General features: G+C 48.1%; 1 protein-coding gene and 1 long non-coding RNA gene across 4 annotated transcripts in view; one reads left to right on the top strand and one right to left on the bottom strand.

The window, feature by feature from the left end:
* The window catches only part of NOTCH1 (notch receptor 1), a 111,174-nt gene extending 96,566 nt beyond the window's left edge, over window positions 1-14,608 (bottom strand). The window contains exons 1-3 of one of the 3 annotated variants that reach the window (XM_081967463.1): window positions 10,947-11,024; window positions 10,177-10,291; window positions 4,452-4,533 (exon numbers count right to left, since the gene is read on the bottom strand). In XM_081967463.1, coding sequence (XP_081823589.1) covers window positions 4,452-4,533; window positions 10,177-10,291; window positions 10,947-11,009 — 260 coding nt within the window. In that variant the 5' untranslated portion in view covers window positions 11,010-11,024. Of the gene's footprint in view, window positions 1-4,451; window positions 4,534-10,176; window positions 10,292-10,946; window positions 11,025-11,420; window positions 11,642-14,285 lie in introns of those variants that run through there. The other 2 variants (XM_081967464.1, XM_081967465.1) reach the window with 2 other exon arrangements.
* LOC309399569 overlaps window positions 1-18,273 on the top strand; it is a 216,730-nt gene that overhangs the window by 890 nt on the left and 197,567 nt on the right. The window lies entirely within an intron of this gene.

Below are 18,273 nucleotides of genomic sequence, written 5' to 3'. Positions count from 1 at the left end.
AAGTAAGGAAGAGGAAGGAAAAGGAGGAGGAGGAGGAGGAAGAGGAGAAGAGGAAGGATGAGAAGGAGAAGGAAGGAGAAGGAAAAGAAGAAGGAGAAGAAGAAGAGGAGGAGGAAGAGAGATGGAACCGAGCTTTGTTTTTTAAAATACAGCATTTAGCCAAGTGAAGCGTTTGCACAACAAACATTTGCTAATTTCAAGTCTGGTTCGCGCATTATATTCCACCCGATTTCCTCTGATCCAGATTTACAAGCTTGACACGACACCTTAAGCTCCTGTTTCTCAGGTTTTGGCCAGATGCTGGCTGGGGGGGGGGGAGGGGGAGGAGGGGGGATCCTGGGATTTGAAGTCCAGACATCTCCAAGTTGCCACGGTGGTGGAGGAGAATCCCTTCCTAAGTCAACACCAAGCGGTGGGGGGAGGGAGGGGGGATTTACTCTCCTCGGGAGTTCCGTCCTCGTGCAAGGTATTACAACAGCCCATCATCCAGCACAAGGGAGGCCTCCGGGCTGTAACTACACCCTTACTCAGCAGGCGTGGAGGGCACCACCGGTAGAGACGGCCAATGCCAACAGAAAAGAAGGTGGCAAACAAAAACTTACGACTTATGCAAGGAAGTTCCCCCTCCCGACTGGCCCTCCGTGGAAGGAGTGGGGGGGCGCAGTGGCAGTTTAGGCAGCAGCAGCAAAAAACACACACCCCTCCCCAAATCCCCTGGCAGAGAACACCCACATCTGTCCAGGCCCCATTCAATCCCATCTGTCCGCCCCATGGAAATCGGGGAGACAAACGAGCCTTTGAGGCGGAAGAAAAATGACCAGGAGATTGGGGAGACGGGAGGGGGGGGGGGAGAGAGAGAGAATAAATTGGGGGGGGGGGTAAAAGTGAACCAGGCATTCTGGGAAGGCTCCCGAGATTAGTCACAAAGCATCCGTCTTCCCGTCTCAACAATAGCCGCTGAATTTTGACCGAATCCCAGCTGTCATTCTTTGAATGGGGGGGGGGGGAGAGCCAGGGTTTTACAGAGTCCAGGGTTTTAGAGAGTTCTGGGAGCAAAAAAAAAAATCCAATCATCCATTTCTATAGGAGTGCGTGGTATCTGTGTGTGCATGTATGTATTTGTATGTTGCGGCATGCATTCATCAGCATCTCACCAAGGAGTGGAGCCTTTGTTCTGTTAAATTGCTCTCATGCTGATTAATTTGCTGAAGGGGTCTCCAGCCCTCTCCTGAGCAAACTAGCAAAGCATAGAAAAGGGGGGGTGGGATAAAGGAAAGGGGGCCTGCCTCCCCCCGCCCCCCTTCACCTCCTCCCCACACACCATTGGGATCAGAAAAGCCACGGTCTCTCGCATCCTGGGCATCAATTGTTTCAACTCCCACCCTCAAAACGAGGCTATAACGGCACTGCACACCACAACAACGAGACACAAGGAGAGTGTTTTCTCAAATGCCATCACTCTGCTAAACAAATAATTCCCTCAACACTGTCAAACTATTCACCAAGACTGTATTGCTATATTGCTCTCATCCTTCCTAGTCCCTATCTCTTCCCACTGATGGCTATAACCATGTTGCTTCTATCTTTACAATTTGTATTGTTTTATTTGTTTCCTAGTGCCATTTGATTGCTTATTAGTAACCTATGACTATCACTAAGTGTTGCATCTTATGATTCTTGATGAATGTATTTTATTTTCCTTTGTGTACACTGAGAGCAAATGCTCCAATCACACTTGGCCAATAAAGAATTATATTCTATTCTATCCTATCCTACCCTACTCTATTCCATTCCATTATTCTATCCTATTCTATACCCTATTCTACCCCATCCCATCCCATTCTATTCTTAGGAGCACAAAAGGATTTGTGAAAATTCACTGTAGCCAACTGGCCACACGACAACTCGCTGCGGGACAAGACTTACACTAATAACAAAGAAATACAATACAATACAATACAATACAATACAATACAATACAATAGTAGAGTTGGAAGGGACCTTGGAGGCCTTCTAGTCCAACCCCCTGCCTAGTCAGGAAACCCTATACCGTTTCAGGCAAATGGCTATCCAACATCTTCTTAAAGACTTCCAGTGTTGGGGCATTCACAACTTCTGGAGGCAACTTCTGTTCCACTGATTAATTGTTCTCACTGTCAGGAAGTTTCTCCTCAGTTCTAAGTTGCTTCTCTCCTTGATTAGTTTCCACCCATTGTTTCTTGTTCTACCCTCAGGTGCCTTAGAGAATAGCTTGACTCCCTCTTCTTTGTGGCAACCCCTGAGATATTGGAACACTGCTATCATGTCTCCCCTGGTCCTTCTTTCTATTAAACTAGACCTACCCAGTTCCTGCAACCGTTCCTCATATGTTTTAGTCCCCTAATCATCTTTGTTGCTCTTCTCTGCACTCTTTCTAGATGGTGGAGCAAATGGTGGAGCAGAATCATTAAAAAGGAGATGCAAAAGGAGGGACAGAATCTAAATGTGAACAACAAAATTAAAATATTTTCTTCTTTAGTTTGAAGAATTAAACTGAATTGTTAAACCGTCCCTCAGCAAGTTGGCTGTGGGAAGTTGTCCCATTCGGGCACAACATACTACAAACGGTGTCTCCCCCCCCCCATTTCCCCCCTGTAACAATCACCCTGTGAGATAGGCAGGTAAGTCACACGATGGTTTTTCCATGGTTGACAACAGCTTCAAACCAGGCTTTTCCTGGTCTCAGTTCACCGCCTCGCCATAATGCCCAACGATTTTTGTGGTTCGGTTCAATTTAATTCTCATGAAGTTCACTTAAACTGAAAATTCTACTTTCCAAACATACGTGTCTAGATTGAAACTAGCTTTCATATTTCCTTTAACAGCAAAGTCAAGAAGACAACATTGCAAGCTGACTTTTCCATCCATCCATTTGGACAGTGCTGGTTTCTAACCTGAGGGCGGTTGACAGACATTATGGAGTCAGCTAGGAAAGCAACTGCTTGCAAAAAAACAACAACAACCCAGGGCACCAAATTCTGCATCGTATTCTACGATGTTCCTTGAACGCATCATGATTTTAGAGATAGGATTGGAGTGGAAGAGCCTTCCCTGGGCTGGAGCTCTCCAGCTGTGGTGAAAGAGCACCCATATTTCTTAGCCTGAGGAGATGCAATCCTGTAAGGTCTGAAAGGAACAGATCCAGGAGCCACCAGATTAGCAGAAGCCATTCCAGTCCATGGGGATCATGTTTCAGTTGACTCAGTCAACAAGTGATCTAATCAACAGCAGAACCTCACAACCTTCCTTGTCCTCTTTAGATCGAGCAGCCTTTGCTAGAAGGAGCATAAAAGACCCTGCCCAGGCATTGCTAGCTCTCAGTTGCCTTAAGAGGAACTGCATCTCCCCCATAAAATGGAGGAAAACCCCAATACCCAACATATCACAGCCCTATAAACTGTCTCCATGTTCTTTCAAACATCCCCTTCCATCCAGCCTTCGGCTTCCAAACCTTCTCCAGTCTCCCCAGAGGCAGAAAGGGGGGGGGGATGGGGATGGGTCACTTATTCTGTTAGGAGAGTCTAACAGAATAACAGAATTGGGAGGGACCTCAGAGGTCTTCTAGTCCAACCCCCTGCTCAGGCTGGAGACCCTATACCATTCCAGACAAGTGGTTTGCTCATCCCCATGTGCCTGGACAAAGTCTCTGGTGGCTCTTCTTCAAAGCTTCCAGGGATGGAGCGTCCCCAACGCCTGGTGGCATCCCATCCCATTGTCCTCACTGTCAGGAAGTTTCTCCTTAAGTCCAGGTTGCTTCTCTCATTGCTTAATTTCCATCCATTGTTTCTTGTCCTGCCTTCTGGTGCTTTGGGAAATAAGTTGATGCCTTCTTCTTTGTGGCAGCCCCTCAAACACTGGAAGACTGCTATCATGTCCCCCTTGGTCCTTTCTTTTCTCTAGACTAGACAAACCCAGTTCCAGAAACCGCTTTTCACACGTCTTAATCTCCAGCCCTCTAAGTCACATTTGTTGCTCTTCTCTGCACTCTTTCCTGAGTCTCTACATCTAACCTCTTGTTCAGAAGAAGAAAAGATATCAAAACATTTGCCAACTCTTTGAAAAACATCCCGGCTTTTTTCTCTGACCCTTAAAGTGGGCTTCCTTCAATCCTTACACACTACCTGGCATCTCTGTTCTTGCCAGGGATTGGCAAAAACAAACCCCACCGTGTGTTTTCAAATGCAGAACAAAGCAGATCCACACCAAAAAAGACCATCGTCCTTCAGTCGAGACAAAAATTCAAGAGGCTGTGTTGCTTTCTTTGAGAAGAAAACCCCCCAAACTTCTTAAGAACGCCCAAGTTTTGTCCCAAGCTTGAAACACTCAAAAAATAAAGACCCATCTCAGGGATGAAATCTTTTGCACGCTTTTAACTCCCCATGCTTATAAAAAGAAAAGAAGCCAGTACTCACAGACATGCCCCTGTTCCGTTTTGATAGGTTTCACACCTTCCTCCATTCAAGCAGGATTCAGAAGGCTGGGTACATCGCAAACCTGCAAGGAGAGAAGAGAGATCGTTTCATGGCCCTGGTGAAGCTCAACCACAGGATGGAAGATGTCAAGGGGGGGGGGGCAGAGACCATGTAGGATCTTTAACAGATTAACAGAGTTGGAAGGGACCTTGTAGGTCATCTAGTCCAGCTCACCCAAAAAGGAGTCTGCACCATTTCTGACAGAGGGCAGATCAGTCTCTTCTTGAAAGCCTCCAGTGATGAAGCTCCTACAACTTCCGAAGGCAACTTCTGTTCCATGGGTGAACTGCTCCCACTGTCAGGAAATCTCTCCTTATTTGTAGATTGAATTTCTCCTATCCTATAGTATAGGTAGCTGGACAGTCTTTTCTTAAATTGTCCTGACTGTCTGGAAGTTTCTCCTTATTTCTAGGTCGAATCCCTCCTTGATTAGTTTCTATCCATTGTTCCTTGTCTGGCCTTCAGGTGCTTTGGAGAATAGCTTGACCCCCCTCCTCTCTGCGGCAGCCCCTCAGGTATTGGAAGATGCTCTCCTGTCTCCCCGATCCTTCTCTTCCCTAGACCAGCCATGCCCAGTTCCTGCAACCGTTCATCGTATGTTTTGAGCCTCCAGTCCCCTCATCATCCTGGTTGCTCTTCTCTACACTCTTTCTTGAGTCTCAACCTCTTTTTTATAGAGTGGTGACCAAAACTGTATGCAGGATTCTAGGTGTGGCCTTACTAAGGCTTTATAGAGTGGTATTAGTACCTCACTTGATCTTGATTTTATCCCTCTGTAGCAAATCACTCAGATTATTCAAAGAGATATGGAAAAAATTAAATATTGGAATTTAGGCAGAAAGTATGGATTTGATGCCCCAACATGTTGGTATCCCTGAAATATAGGATTTTAACCGATCGTAATGTTAAAAAGATTCTCCAAGGTGACCGCACCACAAACTTAAGGATTTTTTGAATCCAGATTGACTCATGCTTTGTTCTAGAGTCTCAACATCTTCTCCATCAGTGTGGTGAGCAAAACTGGATGGAGTTTTCTAGGTGTGGTCTTACTAAGGCTTCATAGTGGTAGTAGTCCCTCACTTGATCTTCATTGTATCCCTCTGTTAATGCAATTGTGGATTGTGTTGACTTTTGGGGCTGCCACCACACTGTTGGCTCCTATTTAACTGGTTGTCCACTAAGACTCCAAGATCCCTCTCACAGTCACTGCTATTAAGCCTGGTTTCACCCAGTTAATATGTGCACTTTTGGTTTTTCTTGCCTTAAGTGTAAGACTTTACTTTTCTCTACGTTAAATTTCATTTTGTTAGCTAGGGCCCCAGATAGGATCTAGTGCAGCCTTGGCCCACTTCATGCGCTCCCAGATGCCAGGCTTCCCCTCCCCACACAGAGAATGGTGAGTTAATGGTCAATGCTCTGAGAGCGCATCCGGTTGGGAAAAGTTAAATGACAGAGTTAGGATATTGGTCATCTTTATATGTGCAGAGTTTCAGTGCTTTTGTAAAACAGCAAGGTTTCATGGTTTTAATTTTTTTGATTTAATGGACCCGGTTTTATTTCAAACACACTCCATTCTATGCAAAGCAATGCAAAGCAATCCATGTTAACAGTTGATGCAAATAAGCTGAATTTCAAGTCAATGAACATTTGGAAAATAGAAGATTTATTACACAGATTCAAGTGGCCTCCAAAATTGCAATATTTCCTCTTCCCTCGACTGACAAGCATCTGAAAGCTCTGCACCCATTTTACAGGCAGGGACTCAAAAGGTAAATCAGACGAAGTTTCCAGGACATGAATCATAATGCAGCTTCTTAACTATGGCCTTTTCAGGTGATTTCCAAACAATGAAGAGTCATAATTGAAACCAGATTGAAACTCTGCTTTAGCAGTTTATAAAATCATCAAATCTGCATTTATGTATTTGTATCTGACCTTTTTTTTTTTTTACAAATAAGCCAAGGGAGTGAACGTATCCAACACACCTCCCCCCTCTGATGTTCTCCACAACAGCCCTGTGAGGTGGGTGGCTGAGAGAGAGGGACTGGACTCCCAGCCACCCAGCTGCCTTTCATGGCTAAGGTAGGACTAGAACTCACCACCTCCTGGTGATTGGCCCTAAGTCACCCAACTGTCTTTCATGCCTAAATTGGAACTAGAATTCACAGTCTCCTGGTGATTGGCCAAGTCACCCAACCAGCTTTCATGTCCAACACAATGCTAGAATTCACCGTCTCCTGGTGATTGGCCCAAAGTCACCCAGCCAGCTTTCAGGTCTAACACAATGCTAGAATTCACCCCCTCCTGGTGATTGGCCCAAAGTCACCCAGCCAGCTTTCAGGTCTAACACAATGCTAGAATTCACCCCCTCCTGGTGATTGGCCCAAAGTCACCCAGTCAGCTTTCAGGTCTAACACAATGCTAGAATTCACTGTCTCCTGGTGATTGGCCCAAAGTCACCCAGCCAGCTTTCAGGTCTAACACAATGCTAGAATTCACCATCTCCTGGTGATTGGCCCAAAGTCACCCAGCCAGCTTTCAGGTCTAACACAATGCTAGAATTCACTGTCTCCTGGTGATTGGCCCAAAGTCACCCAGCCAGCTTTCAGGTCCAACACAATGCTAGAATTCACTGTCTCCTGGTGATTGGCCCAAAGTCACCCAGCCAGCTTTCAGGTCCAACACAATGCTAGAATTCACTGTCTCCTGGTGATTGGCCCAAAGTTACCCAGCTAGCTTTCAGGTCCAACACAATGCTAGAATTCACCGTCTCCTGGTGATTGGCCCAAAGTCACCCAGCCAGCTTTCAGGTCTAACACAATGCTAGAATTCACCGTCTCCTGGTGATTGGCCCAAAGTCACCCAGCCAGCTTTCAGGTCTAACACAAAGCTAGAATTCACCGTCTCCTGGTGATTGGCCCAAAGTCACCCAGCCAGCTTTCAGGTCTAACACAATGCTAGAATTCACCGTCTCCTGGTGATTGGCCCAAAGTCACCCAGTCAGCTTTCAGGTCTAACACAATGCTAGAATTCACCCCCTCCTGGTGATTGGCCCAAAGTCACCCAGCCAGCTTTCAGGTCTAACACAATGCTAGAATTCACCGTCTCCTGGTGATTGGCCCAAAGTCCCTCTGCTGCATTTTGTGCCTAAGGCAGGACTAGAACTCACAGTTCCTCCGCTTCTGACCCTTAAAACCTTTGTCCTACAAGAATGGCTTGCTATACATCCAGGAAAGCATCTTCAAAGTTTGAGTTTCCTCAGCTTCATAAATAATGCCGTAAATGACCATCCGTGGTTTGCCACTGCCCTTCCCAGCTTGAGATTCCTCCCCTCCCCAGTTCTAAGTGGCCTTGGCTCTACCCCGGCTTAGCTATTCAGAGATTAACCAAGTTGGTTTGTGGGGGAGAGGGAGGCTCGCAGAAACCCACCCAGGAAATTCCAGCTTAGCAGTTCTCATAAATATATGTAGCTCTTCTGAAAGTTTTCTCTCTGAACAAAGCAGATGAAAGGGGGAAACCGCTGCACGGGGTGGGCTGGCATTATGGGATGGCAACGGGGAGTCCGTCAGACGGAAGGGGGTCGGCAACCATCGCTATAAATTCCAGCATCTCTGCGCCAGAAGTCCTTTGAGATTCGAAAGAGAAGCGTTGGGTGTCTTCCATCACTAAAGATGACAATCTTAGCCAAACTGAACAGATGCCAAGTTCCTCGCGTCTTCCTCGGTTCTGGGAAACTCGGTTTCAGCTTAAAACCACCGTGTTTTTCCAAGCTCGGCTCTTTTACGATGTGTGGGCTACAATTCCCAGAACGGCTGGCTGGGGAATTCTGGGAGTTGAAGTCCAAACACCTTAAAGCAGTCGAGCTTGGAAAACGCAGCTCTACGGACCTGCCCGTTTGAGTCAAAGGAGACTTTATTTCTACAGGAAGAACTAAGCATAATTCAGCACGCAGGCAAGGGAATTCTGGGAGCTGAAGCCCAAACATCTTAAAGTAATAATTTACCACGATTTGCACCAGCAGTGGCTTGCACATTTCGTTACCACCAGTTCACCAGGCACATATGCGCCTTCCATGCAGGCATCCAACCTTCTACGATGCACTTTGCTCATGCACAGGCTTCTGCACATGTGCATCGGCCTCAAAAACATGCCTAAACAGGGCAGCATAGAGCCGTGGCTTGTGGGCAGGCCCACTCGTGATTTCTACTATTGGTTTGATGGAATTCCACCTCTGATTTGCCTGTGGGCTAAGTTCACCAAACACCAGACCTGGGGCAAAGCTAGGAATCCTTACTACAGGGTGTTGTGAGGACTTCATGGAGCCAACTAACAGGCTAGGCTCAATTTCCCCCCGTTGGTTTGGCACTGTATGTTCCATCAACAGGAAAAAAATGTATTTTGTTAACCCCGAAAAGTTTTTCTTGAGCTGCCTGAATCAACTCAAACTTTGTTTGGCTATGAGAGGTCTCGGAGACATTTTTTTTTTCTGAATAGCCACTGACAGGAAGAGCAGCTGAGGTTTTTTGTCCGACGATGGTAAAGATCATATTTTTTTTAAAGGGGGATTTTTTAAAAAAATAAAACACCAAGAAGGATGCCACAGAATGGGCTATAAATAGGACCCCATCGGCACAGCACGGCTTAAGCCACGGTTTAGATATCCCTAGTTTACACCGTTAACTGGCTTGGCACATATTAACAGAGGATTATAGGTTTACCAACTATTAACAGCTTTGCACATTATGTTTAGCCACAATCGAGCTGCGCGTTCAGGAAGAGTTGCAGGCCCTCTAAAGTCGTCCAATGAAATTAAGATTTATTATTTGCCGAAGCGCAATAAAGGAAACCAATGTGATGCAACAATAACAAAAAGAAAAGAAAACCCACACCATCATAAACTGCACAGGCCTGCCTGCCTGGGTTAGGCATTAAATGCACATTTGCTCCATTCCCTGCAATGAGGAAGGATTGCTCCTCCTCCCAGGTGACCTTGGCACGGAAATGTTTGTGAACTGGAAGAAAGAAACTGGTTACTCTCAAGTCCTCTCAAGAAATAAGGAAGTGTCTTTGTCTTGGGGGCATCTGAACAAGTCGACTTTGGTGCCACTTTGGTGAGATGCCAAATATAGACTGAACAACCCTTAAGTAACAGAATAAAAAGAATTGGAAGGGACCTTGGAGGTCATCTAGTCCAATCCCCTGCTCAGGCAGGAAACCCCATACCACACTCCAGACAAATGACTGCCCAGTCTCTTTTTTTAAAGCCTCCAGTGATGAAGCATCCACAACCTCTGGTGGCAACCTGTTCCATTGTCCTCACTGTTAGGAAGCTTCTCCTTAATTCCAGGTTGCTTCTCTCCTTGATTAGTTTCCATCCATTGTTTCTTGCCCTGCCTTCATGTGCTTTGGAAAATATTACGGAATATTTCAGATGAACAGAGTTGGGAGGGACCTTGTAGGTCATCTAGTCCAACCTCCCGCCCAAGCAGAAGACCCTACGCCATTTCTGACAGATGGCAGTCCATTGTCTTCTTGAAAGCCTCCAGTGATGAAGCTTCCACAAATAGATTGAACCCCCCCCCCCTCTTCTTTGGGCAGCCCCTCAAATATTGGAACACTGCGATCGTGTCGCCCCAAATCTTTCTTTTCACTAGACCAGACGTACCCAATTCCTGCAACCGTTCATCATATGTTTTAGTCTCCATGCCTTTAATCATCTTTGCTGCTCTTCTCTGCATTCTTTCCAGAGTCTCAAAAAAGTTCTCAAAAGTACCCCAAAGCTGTCACAAAGGAAAATAAATCAACTTGGAGCTGAAGTTCAGCAGAATTAAGTTTGCCAAAATTTTAAAAACACCCTTTTAGTCTCTAGTACAATAATACTGTCGTAGACCAATCAGCTTAAAAGAGTACGAAATGACCCATTATCACTGCGGGGGGGGGGGGGATTGGAACAAAGCCAAGCCCCCCAAAAGAATTCCTATATATTAAGCTAAGCCATGGTTTGCAAAAGAAGCCATCATGGCTGGCCCACCACATCAAACTCTCCAATCCATGAAGCCCAGGGTGTCGACAGGCCAGCCCCTCTGGAGACCCACTGGTCCCAGGGCAGAGGAGGGAAGGGGTCTGCAGGGAGGGAGGGGTTAAAAAAAGACACGCCATCGCCATGCAATCAAAGCCCCTGCCTTTTTTTTTATTTTTTAGCATGCACAAGTATCTCACAGGTGTGTGTGACTTTGCGTCCCCCTGCACCAGAAAAAAAGGGCTGGGGTAACTGCCAACAAGGGAGAAGCGAGTCAAATTATCAGGGGGTCTTTGCTCCCATCAGAAGGGAAGAAAGCAGCTGAGTTGCAAGCGAGTTCTGGTCCTCGGGCTTGTAAAATATGGGCATCCTTGCGCCCTCAAACGTCCCAACGCTGGCAGAGGTCACAAGCACACCTGTGGCTCTGTTAAGGCGCTCACAGACGAGGCTTTGGGGAATCTCCCGCGAAAGGCTGTCATTCACAGCAGTGAAAATGCCCCCTTTGCTTTCGGGGGGGGGGGGGGGGTTGGGGACGACGACACACACACCAGCCTCCTGGAGCAACGCCCTCCCCCACCCACCCGGTCTGGCTTGGCGGCTACTCGGCGTTTTCTGCAAACAGGCTCAACTCGGTGCATGGGAAAAAGCAACAGCTGTGGCGCTCGCAGCCCTTGCCCAGACGAAGAGGGGATTCGAGCCACCACCCACCCACCCAGCGTCCCTCGGGAGCCGCCTGCTGCCGGCCGGAGCGGACTGAGCAGGCACGGGGGTGTCTGTGGGTGGGTGGGGGGAAGCCACAAGCCAGCCAACCCGCACGCGAGACACCCACGCATGCAGCTTTTGAGCTAAAGGGGAAAAAGGCAGCTTGGTTAAAGTAATTCTCAACTTACAGGAGTTCATTCAGTGACCGTCCAAAGTTACAACGGCACTGAAAAAAAGCAACTGAGGACCGTTTTTCAGTTACGACCGCTGCAGCATCCCCACATGATCACGCCATCGAAATTCAGGCGCTTAGGGATTCGTATTTATGACCTCTTTTGCAACCTTCTGACTGGCAAAGTCCATGAAGGAAGCCAGGTCCACTTAACCACCGAGTGACTGACTTATTGACCGCAGTGATTTACTTAGCAATGGCAGCAAGAGAGGTCGTAAAACTCCCTTAACAAAGGTCTCCCTTCATGGCAGACGTTCGATTGTGGTCGTAAGTCGAGCACTCCCTGTGCAGCGCAAAGCTAGAATTGCCCTTTGCGAAAGCAAAATAAAAAATAATAAAAGCCAGCAAAAGCGAAACCAGACGCTGCCCCAGGAAGCCCAAACCAACTTCCCATTCACTTCCCGAAAAAGGCAGCGGTGGAAGGAGTGCGGGGGCGCCCCATCTGCCTTTGGGGGAGCCCGAGAGGAGAAGCTCCCGGGGCAGAAGACACCCACTTTCCTTAAGAAAACTCCGTTTTCCACGCCCCACTTCCAGTTCTTCCCTTCAGCTGGTCCAGGAAGGAGCCCTTTTCGCTCTCTCTCCAATACAGACGTCAAAAGAAGAGCAAAGAGGTCTTTCCTCCCCCTTCTTCCAAGGAGACCAGAGGGGGGCTCTGGGGCAGACCCACCGTACCGCTTTCTGAACCCTGAATCACGCCAGAGGGAGAGGAAAGGCAGCCCAAGGAACAGGCCCAACGAAAAGGCAAACGATAGGGCTGGGTGGGAGCACTTTAGAGGGGCAGGGTTGGCACCAGAGACCCACCCTGCAGCCCCCCCACAAAAGACCAGAGTCCCACCATCTCCAGAAGCCTGTGGCAGGAGACCTCTTCAGAGAGGTGCCAGGTTTTGGCCTTCCTCGCTAGCATTGGTCAATTCTGAACAGGACGCGAAGCCAACATGGCGCTTGCCAGGACTCCTGGTTTAAGTTGGGGTCTCGTCTCTACCACTCAGTGACCGCGATGCCCCTCGACAACACCACACTTTGTCCGAATGTCCATCAAGAGCTGAGCTCACACCAGACCAATGCCAGGTTTTTTTCAACCCTGCCCTTAAATAGGTGAAGAGGACAGCAATATTTGAACTCCTACAAGTCCACGGATTTGCCATACGCGAAATAAATAAATCTGGCCCAAGATGAAGGATTCCCACCCACCCACCAGATGGGTGTGAAACCCCCAGGCGACCCACCCCAAGACCTGAACGTCGGTTGCCCACCTCCGGTGCTGGAAATAGTTAGCCCCTAGGGTCAGCATCTGAGGCAGCCTGGAGCCTTCCTGAGTTATGCCGGACTACAACCCCCATCACACCAAGCCAGGAGGATGGCACAGCTACGGAAGGCTTAGGGGAGCATGGGGGAAGGGGCTGGATGTTTTGGGCTGTGCCCACCGACTCAAAAAACCCAGAATCGAAGCTTCTGTGCCTCACCTGTGGGTGGACCTACCAGGCACAACCTGTGTGTCCCCAGATTAAGGGGGGAGCACCACGTGGCTCCCCAAGACAACTTTTGATCAACTCCGAGTTCAATTCAAACTTTTTGCATTTGGGGGAGGGGGAGAGAGTCCAGCAGCCACAGCAGCTCTCCCCCCTTCCGAGAATCCAAGCCAAGTTCAGCAGAAGGCCAGAGGAGGAGGAGGAGGAGGAAAGGTGTGTGTGTGTGTGTGTGTGTCTGTCAGTGGCTTCCCCCTCCCCCTCTTTTCCTTCCCCCTCCCTCCTTGGCCTTTCCAAAGCACACAGGTTGGTCTTTGAAGCTTTTTTCTTTTCTTGCTTTCTTTCCAACTCTGCGGCTGCTTTCCCCCCCAAATCTCACACTTCAGCCCCCAAAGTCATCAGTTAAAAGAATTAAAGGGGGGAAAAAAACCCAGAAAAAGGAAGAGAGGAGGGGAGGGGGGGGTTGTACAAGGGAGGCCAGGACAGGAAATCTGACGCAGAGTCACAAAAAGTGGTTGAGAAACAAACACACACACAGAGACACACACACACACGCACAGGCTGTGCCTTCGGTTTCCCCAGTTGCTCTTTGCACACACACACACAGTTCTCCCCACAAAGGGGGCCAGAAGGAGCGGCCAGGAGACCCCCCCCCGTCCCGGGCCGGCTTCTGGGAGCGCCCCCCGGCAGACCCTTCCCCTTGCCCTGCCAGGGTCCCTCGGCCCGGCCCCGCCGCCTCCCCAGCCGCTCCTGCCCGGAGCCCTTCAACGACGGGGCGCTCACGGGACTGGGGAGGGGTCGGTCTGGCACCCCCCGCGGACTCCCGCTCCCATGCTTCCCGGCCAGGCGGGGTCCGGCGGGAGGGAAGCCCCTTTTCCCGAAGTTCAAGCGGCCAGCCCGCTCCAGGAGCCGCTGGGAGAGAAGCCGGCGAGCCGGTCGGGGCGGTTTGGCCTTTTCTTTTGGAAAAGGGGAAAAGGGCGAAGTTGCGCGGAGAGAAGGAGAAGGAGGAGAGGAAGAAAGGCGGAAAGCGGCGGCCGCCCCGAAGCGCCTCTTTCCCTTCCCTTCCCCCGGCGGGGTGAGCGGCGGGTCAGCGGAGAGAGTTTTGCCCCAGCGCCCGACCTTCCTCGGCAGAAACCCGACGGCGAAGACTCCCCTTCCCATTCTCCGCAGCTGCCGGGGAGGATGGGAGATGGAGCCAGGGCAGGGCGATCCGTGGAGACCCCCGGGGGGGGGAAGGAGGGGGCGCTTCCCCACCGCAAGAACCTCCGGCCGATGCGGTGGAAACCCCGGCGGATCCCAGCAAGGTAGACTGCGCCCCTCCAGGGAGGCTCCCTCCGCCCCAGAACCCGCCCTACCTGCAGCGAAGGCGGGCAGGACGGCCGGCAGCAGCAGCCGCAAAAGCATCAACCCCGGGAAGCGGCGGCGGCTCCGTCCCCGCAGGGGTTGCATCCCGCCGCCTGGCTCTGCGGCGCTCCGGCCGGGGGCTTCCCGAGGACCGGCGTCGGCTCCGGCCGGGGTGGGATCCCTCCTTGGCGGGGGCTGCGCCGAGACGCCGCGCCTGCGAGGCTTCCTTGCGGGGGAATCGGCTCCGCTGCGCCGCCGCCGCCGCTGCACAAAAGGGGAACTTCTCGGCTGGCCGCGAAGTTTGCAAAGAGGGCGGGAGGGCGCGCGCCAGGCAGGCTGGCTGCCGGGGCGGAGGGAGGGGGCGGGGCTTGCCTGGCATCTGAAGGCGGGGGCGGGGCCGGCCGGGCCAGGCGCCTCCTCCCCGGAGAGCCCCCCTCCCGCGCCCTCGGCCGCCGCCTCCGCGGGAACGCCCCGCCACTGGAAGCTAATACTAACTTTATTATTTATTATGTATTATTATTTTGTACTTATTTATTATTATCTATTACTTATTACTTATTACTTATTATCTATTACCTACTATTTATTATTTATTATTATTTTTATTTATTATTTTTATTATCTATTATTGATTATTTATTATCTATTACCTATAATTTATTATCTATTATTTACTATTTATTATTTTGTATTTATTATCTATTATTGATTATTTATTATCTATTCTCTATTCCTTATTATTTTGTATTATTTATTATTTTTATTATCTCTTATTGATTATTTATTATTTAATTACCTATTATTTATTATCTATCATTTACTATTTACTGTTTTGTATTTATTATTTATTATCTATTATTGATTATCTATTCTCTGTTCCTTATTATTTTGTATTCATTACCTATTCTGTAGTTCTTATTTTTTATTTATTATTTTGTATTATGCATTTCGCATTTATTATCTGTTAACTATTATTTATTATCTGTTATTTGCTGTTTATTATTTTGTAGTGGCTAAAACGCTGAGCTTGTCAATCAGAAAGGTCAGCAGTTCGAATCCCCAGGCCACGTAACGGAGTGAGCTCCCGTGACTTGTCCCAGTTTCTGCCATCCTAGCAGTTCGAAAGCACATCAAAAATGCAAGTAGAAAATTAGAAACCACCTTTGGTGGGAAAGAAACAGTGTTCCGTGCGCCTTCGGCGTTTAGTCATGCCGGCAACATGACCACGGAGACGTCTTGGGACAGCTTGGAGGTCTTCTAGTCCAGCCCCCTGCTCAAGCAGGAGACTCTATCATTTCAGATGAAAGGTTGTCCTATTTCTTTTTAAAAGACTCCAGTGATGGAAGACCCACAACTTCTGGTGACAAGCTGTTCCACTGGTTAATTGTCCTCACTGTTTAAGTTTCTCCTTAATATAATAACAATCAGAATAGAGCAGGAAGGGACTTTGGAGGTCTTCTAGTCCAACCCCCTCAAGCAGGAGACCCTGTACCAGTTCAGACAGATGACTGTCCAGTCTTTTTTTTAAAAAATCTTCCAGGGATGGAGCATCACAACTTCTAGTGGCAAGCAGTTCCACTGGCTAATTGTCCTGACTGTCAGGAAGTCTCCTTAATTCCAGGTTGCTTCTCTCCTTGATTAGTTTCCATCCATTGTTTCTTGTCTTGCCTTCTGGTGCTTTGGAAAATAAGCTGACTCTCTCTTTGTGGCAACCTCTCAAATATTGGAATCAATGTCCTTCTTTTCTCTAGATTGGCCAAACCCAATTCCTGCAACCGTTCTTCCTATGTTTTAGTCTCCAGGCCTTTGATCGTCTTAGTTGCTCTTCTCTGCACTTTTCCCAAAAGTCTCAAAATCAATACAGGTGTATTGTTGTGATGCTTGCGTAGGGAAGAGAGTGGAGGCTGCACGGGGTCTGCGGTCACACACACACACTCCCTTAATTAGGTCACCTGATTGGAAGGAAGGAAGGAAACTAATACCTCATAAGGCACTAAACTACCTTGCTTATTTACAGAGTTGGAAGGGACCTTGAAGGTCATCTAGTCCAACCCTGCTGCCCAAGCAGGAGACCCTACACCATTTCTGACAGATGGCAGTCCAGTCTCTTCTTGAAAGCTTCCAGGGATGAAGCTCCCACAACTTCTCAAGGCAACTTCTGTTCCATGGGTTGATTGTTGTCACTGTCAGGAAATTTCTCCTTATTTCCAGGTTGAATCTCTCCTTGATCAGTTTCCATCCATTGTTCCTTGTTTGGCCTTCAGGTGCTTTGGAGAATAGCTTGGCCCTCCCCTTCCTCTCTGTGGCAGCCCCTCAAATATTGGAAAACTGCTCTCCTATCTCCCCTGGTCCTTCTCTTCCCTAGACCAGCCATGCCCAGTTCCTGCAACTGTTGATCATATGTTTGAGCCCCCAGCCCCCTCATCATCCTGGTTGCTCTTCTCTGCACTTTTTTTAGAGTCTCAACCTCTTTTTTAATAGTGTGGTGACCAAAACTGTGAGTTCCAGTCCTGCTTAGGGATTAAAGCCGGGCTGGTGACTTTGGGCCAATCACCAGGAGACTCTGAGTTCTAATCCTCCTGTAGGCATGTAGGTGCTGGGTGACTCTGGAACAGTCACTTATTCTCAGCATAATCCACCCTACAGGGTTGTTGGGGGAAAATAGCAGGAAGGAGGCATATTATGCATGTTTGCCATCTTGCGTTAATAAAGGCTAGATAAAAATCTAGTATATGAAATAAAATGAGAAGGATAGGATAGGATAGATATTTGAATATAGAATGGAATGGAATGGAATAGAATAGAATAGAATAGAATAGAATAGAATAGAATAGAATTAGAGTGGAGTGGAATGGAATGGAACAGAATAGAATAGAATAGAATAGAATAGAATAGAATAGAATTAGAGTGGAGTGAAATGGAATGGAATGGATTGGAGTAGAGTAGAGTAGAGTAGAGTAGAATAGAATAGAATAGAATAGAATAGAATAGAATAGAATAGAATAGAAATAGAGTGGAATGGAGTGGAATAAAATAGAATAGGAATAGAGTGGAGCGGAGCGGAATGGAATGGAATAGAATAGAATAGAATAGAATAGAATAGAATAGAATAGAATAGAAAGGAGTGGGATGGAGTGGAATAGAATAGAATAGGAATAGAGTGGAGCGGAGCGGAATGGAATAGAATAGAATAGAATAGAATAGAATAGAATAGAATAGAATAGAAAGGAGTGGGATGGAGTGGAATAGAATAGAATAGGAATAGAGTGGAGTGGAATAGAATAGAATAGAAATGGAATGGAATGGAATAGAATAGAATAGAGTAGAATAGAATTAGAGTGGAATAGAATAGAAATAGAGTGGAGTGGAGTGGAGTGGAATAGAATAGAATAGTTGGAAGGGACCCTGGAGGTCTTCTAGTCCAGCCCCCTGCTCAAGCAGGAGAACCTATACCATTTCAGACAAGACAAAATAAATGTATCACCCTCACACTGGGGCCACTGGGGTTCACACCTGCGTTAAGCCACCTTCTGCTTCAAGGAGCTTTGGCTGGAAGTGTGTGACCGCTGCCTGCTCTGATCTGCAAACTCGGCCATGGTGGTTTCACAAACCTTCTGTGGCTGAATCCATCCACGGTCAGAGCTGGGCGTGGAAACCGAGGTTGGCTTTGCTCTCTCTCCTCTTCCTGGCCCTCCTGTCTGGCTCCGTAGACCGTTGGGCACCTCCTCTCAAGTTGTTCTTGTGGTTTCTGGCTTAATAGACGCAGTTGGTTGTGTGTGATCTGCAGCCTTTGGCTAAGACCAACCGGGGTTTGCTGTAAGGAAATAAAAGCAGGAAATAACCATGGCTGTGTGGCAGAGGGGGTTGCTGCCGGTTCAGCCCGGTTCAGCCGAACTGGTAGTGGAATTCAGGCCTGGGCTGCACTGCTAGGCCATCGCAGTTTTGGATTTCAGTGAGACATCAGTCATGTTAGTTTTGCCCCATTTTACGACCTTTCTT

This window comes from Natrix helvetica, assembly GCF_964273705.1.
Source record: "Natrix helvetica genome assembly, chromosome: 15".
Classification (NCBI taxonomy): Eukaryota; Metazoa; Chordata; class Lepidosauria; order Squamata; family Natricidae; genus Natrix; species Natrix helvetica.
This window is presented reverse-complemented; position numbering and strand designations above follow the sequence as displayed.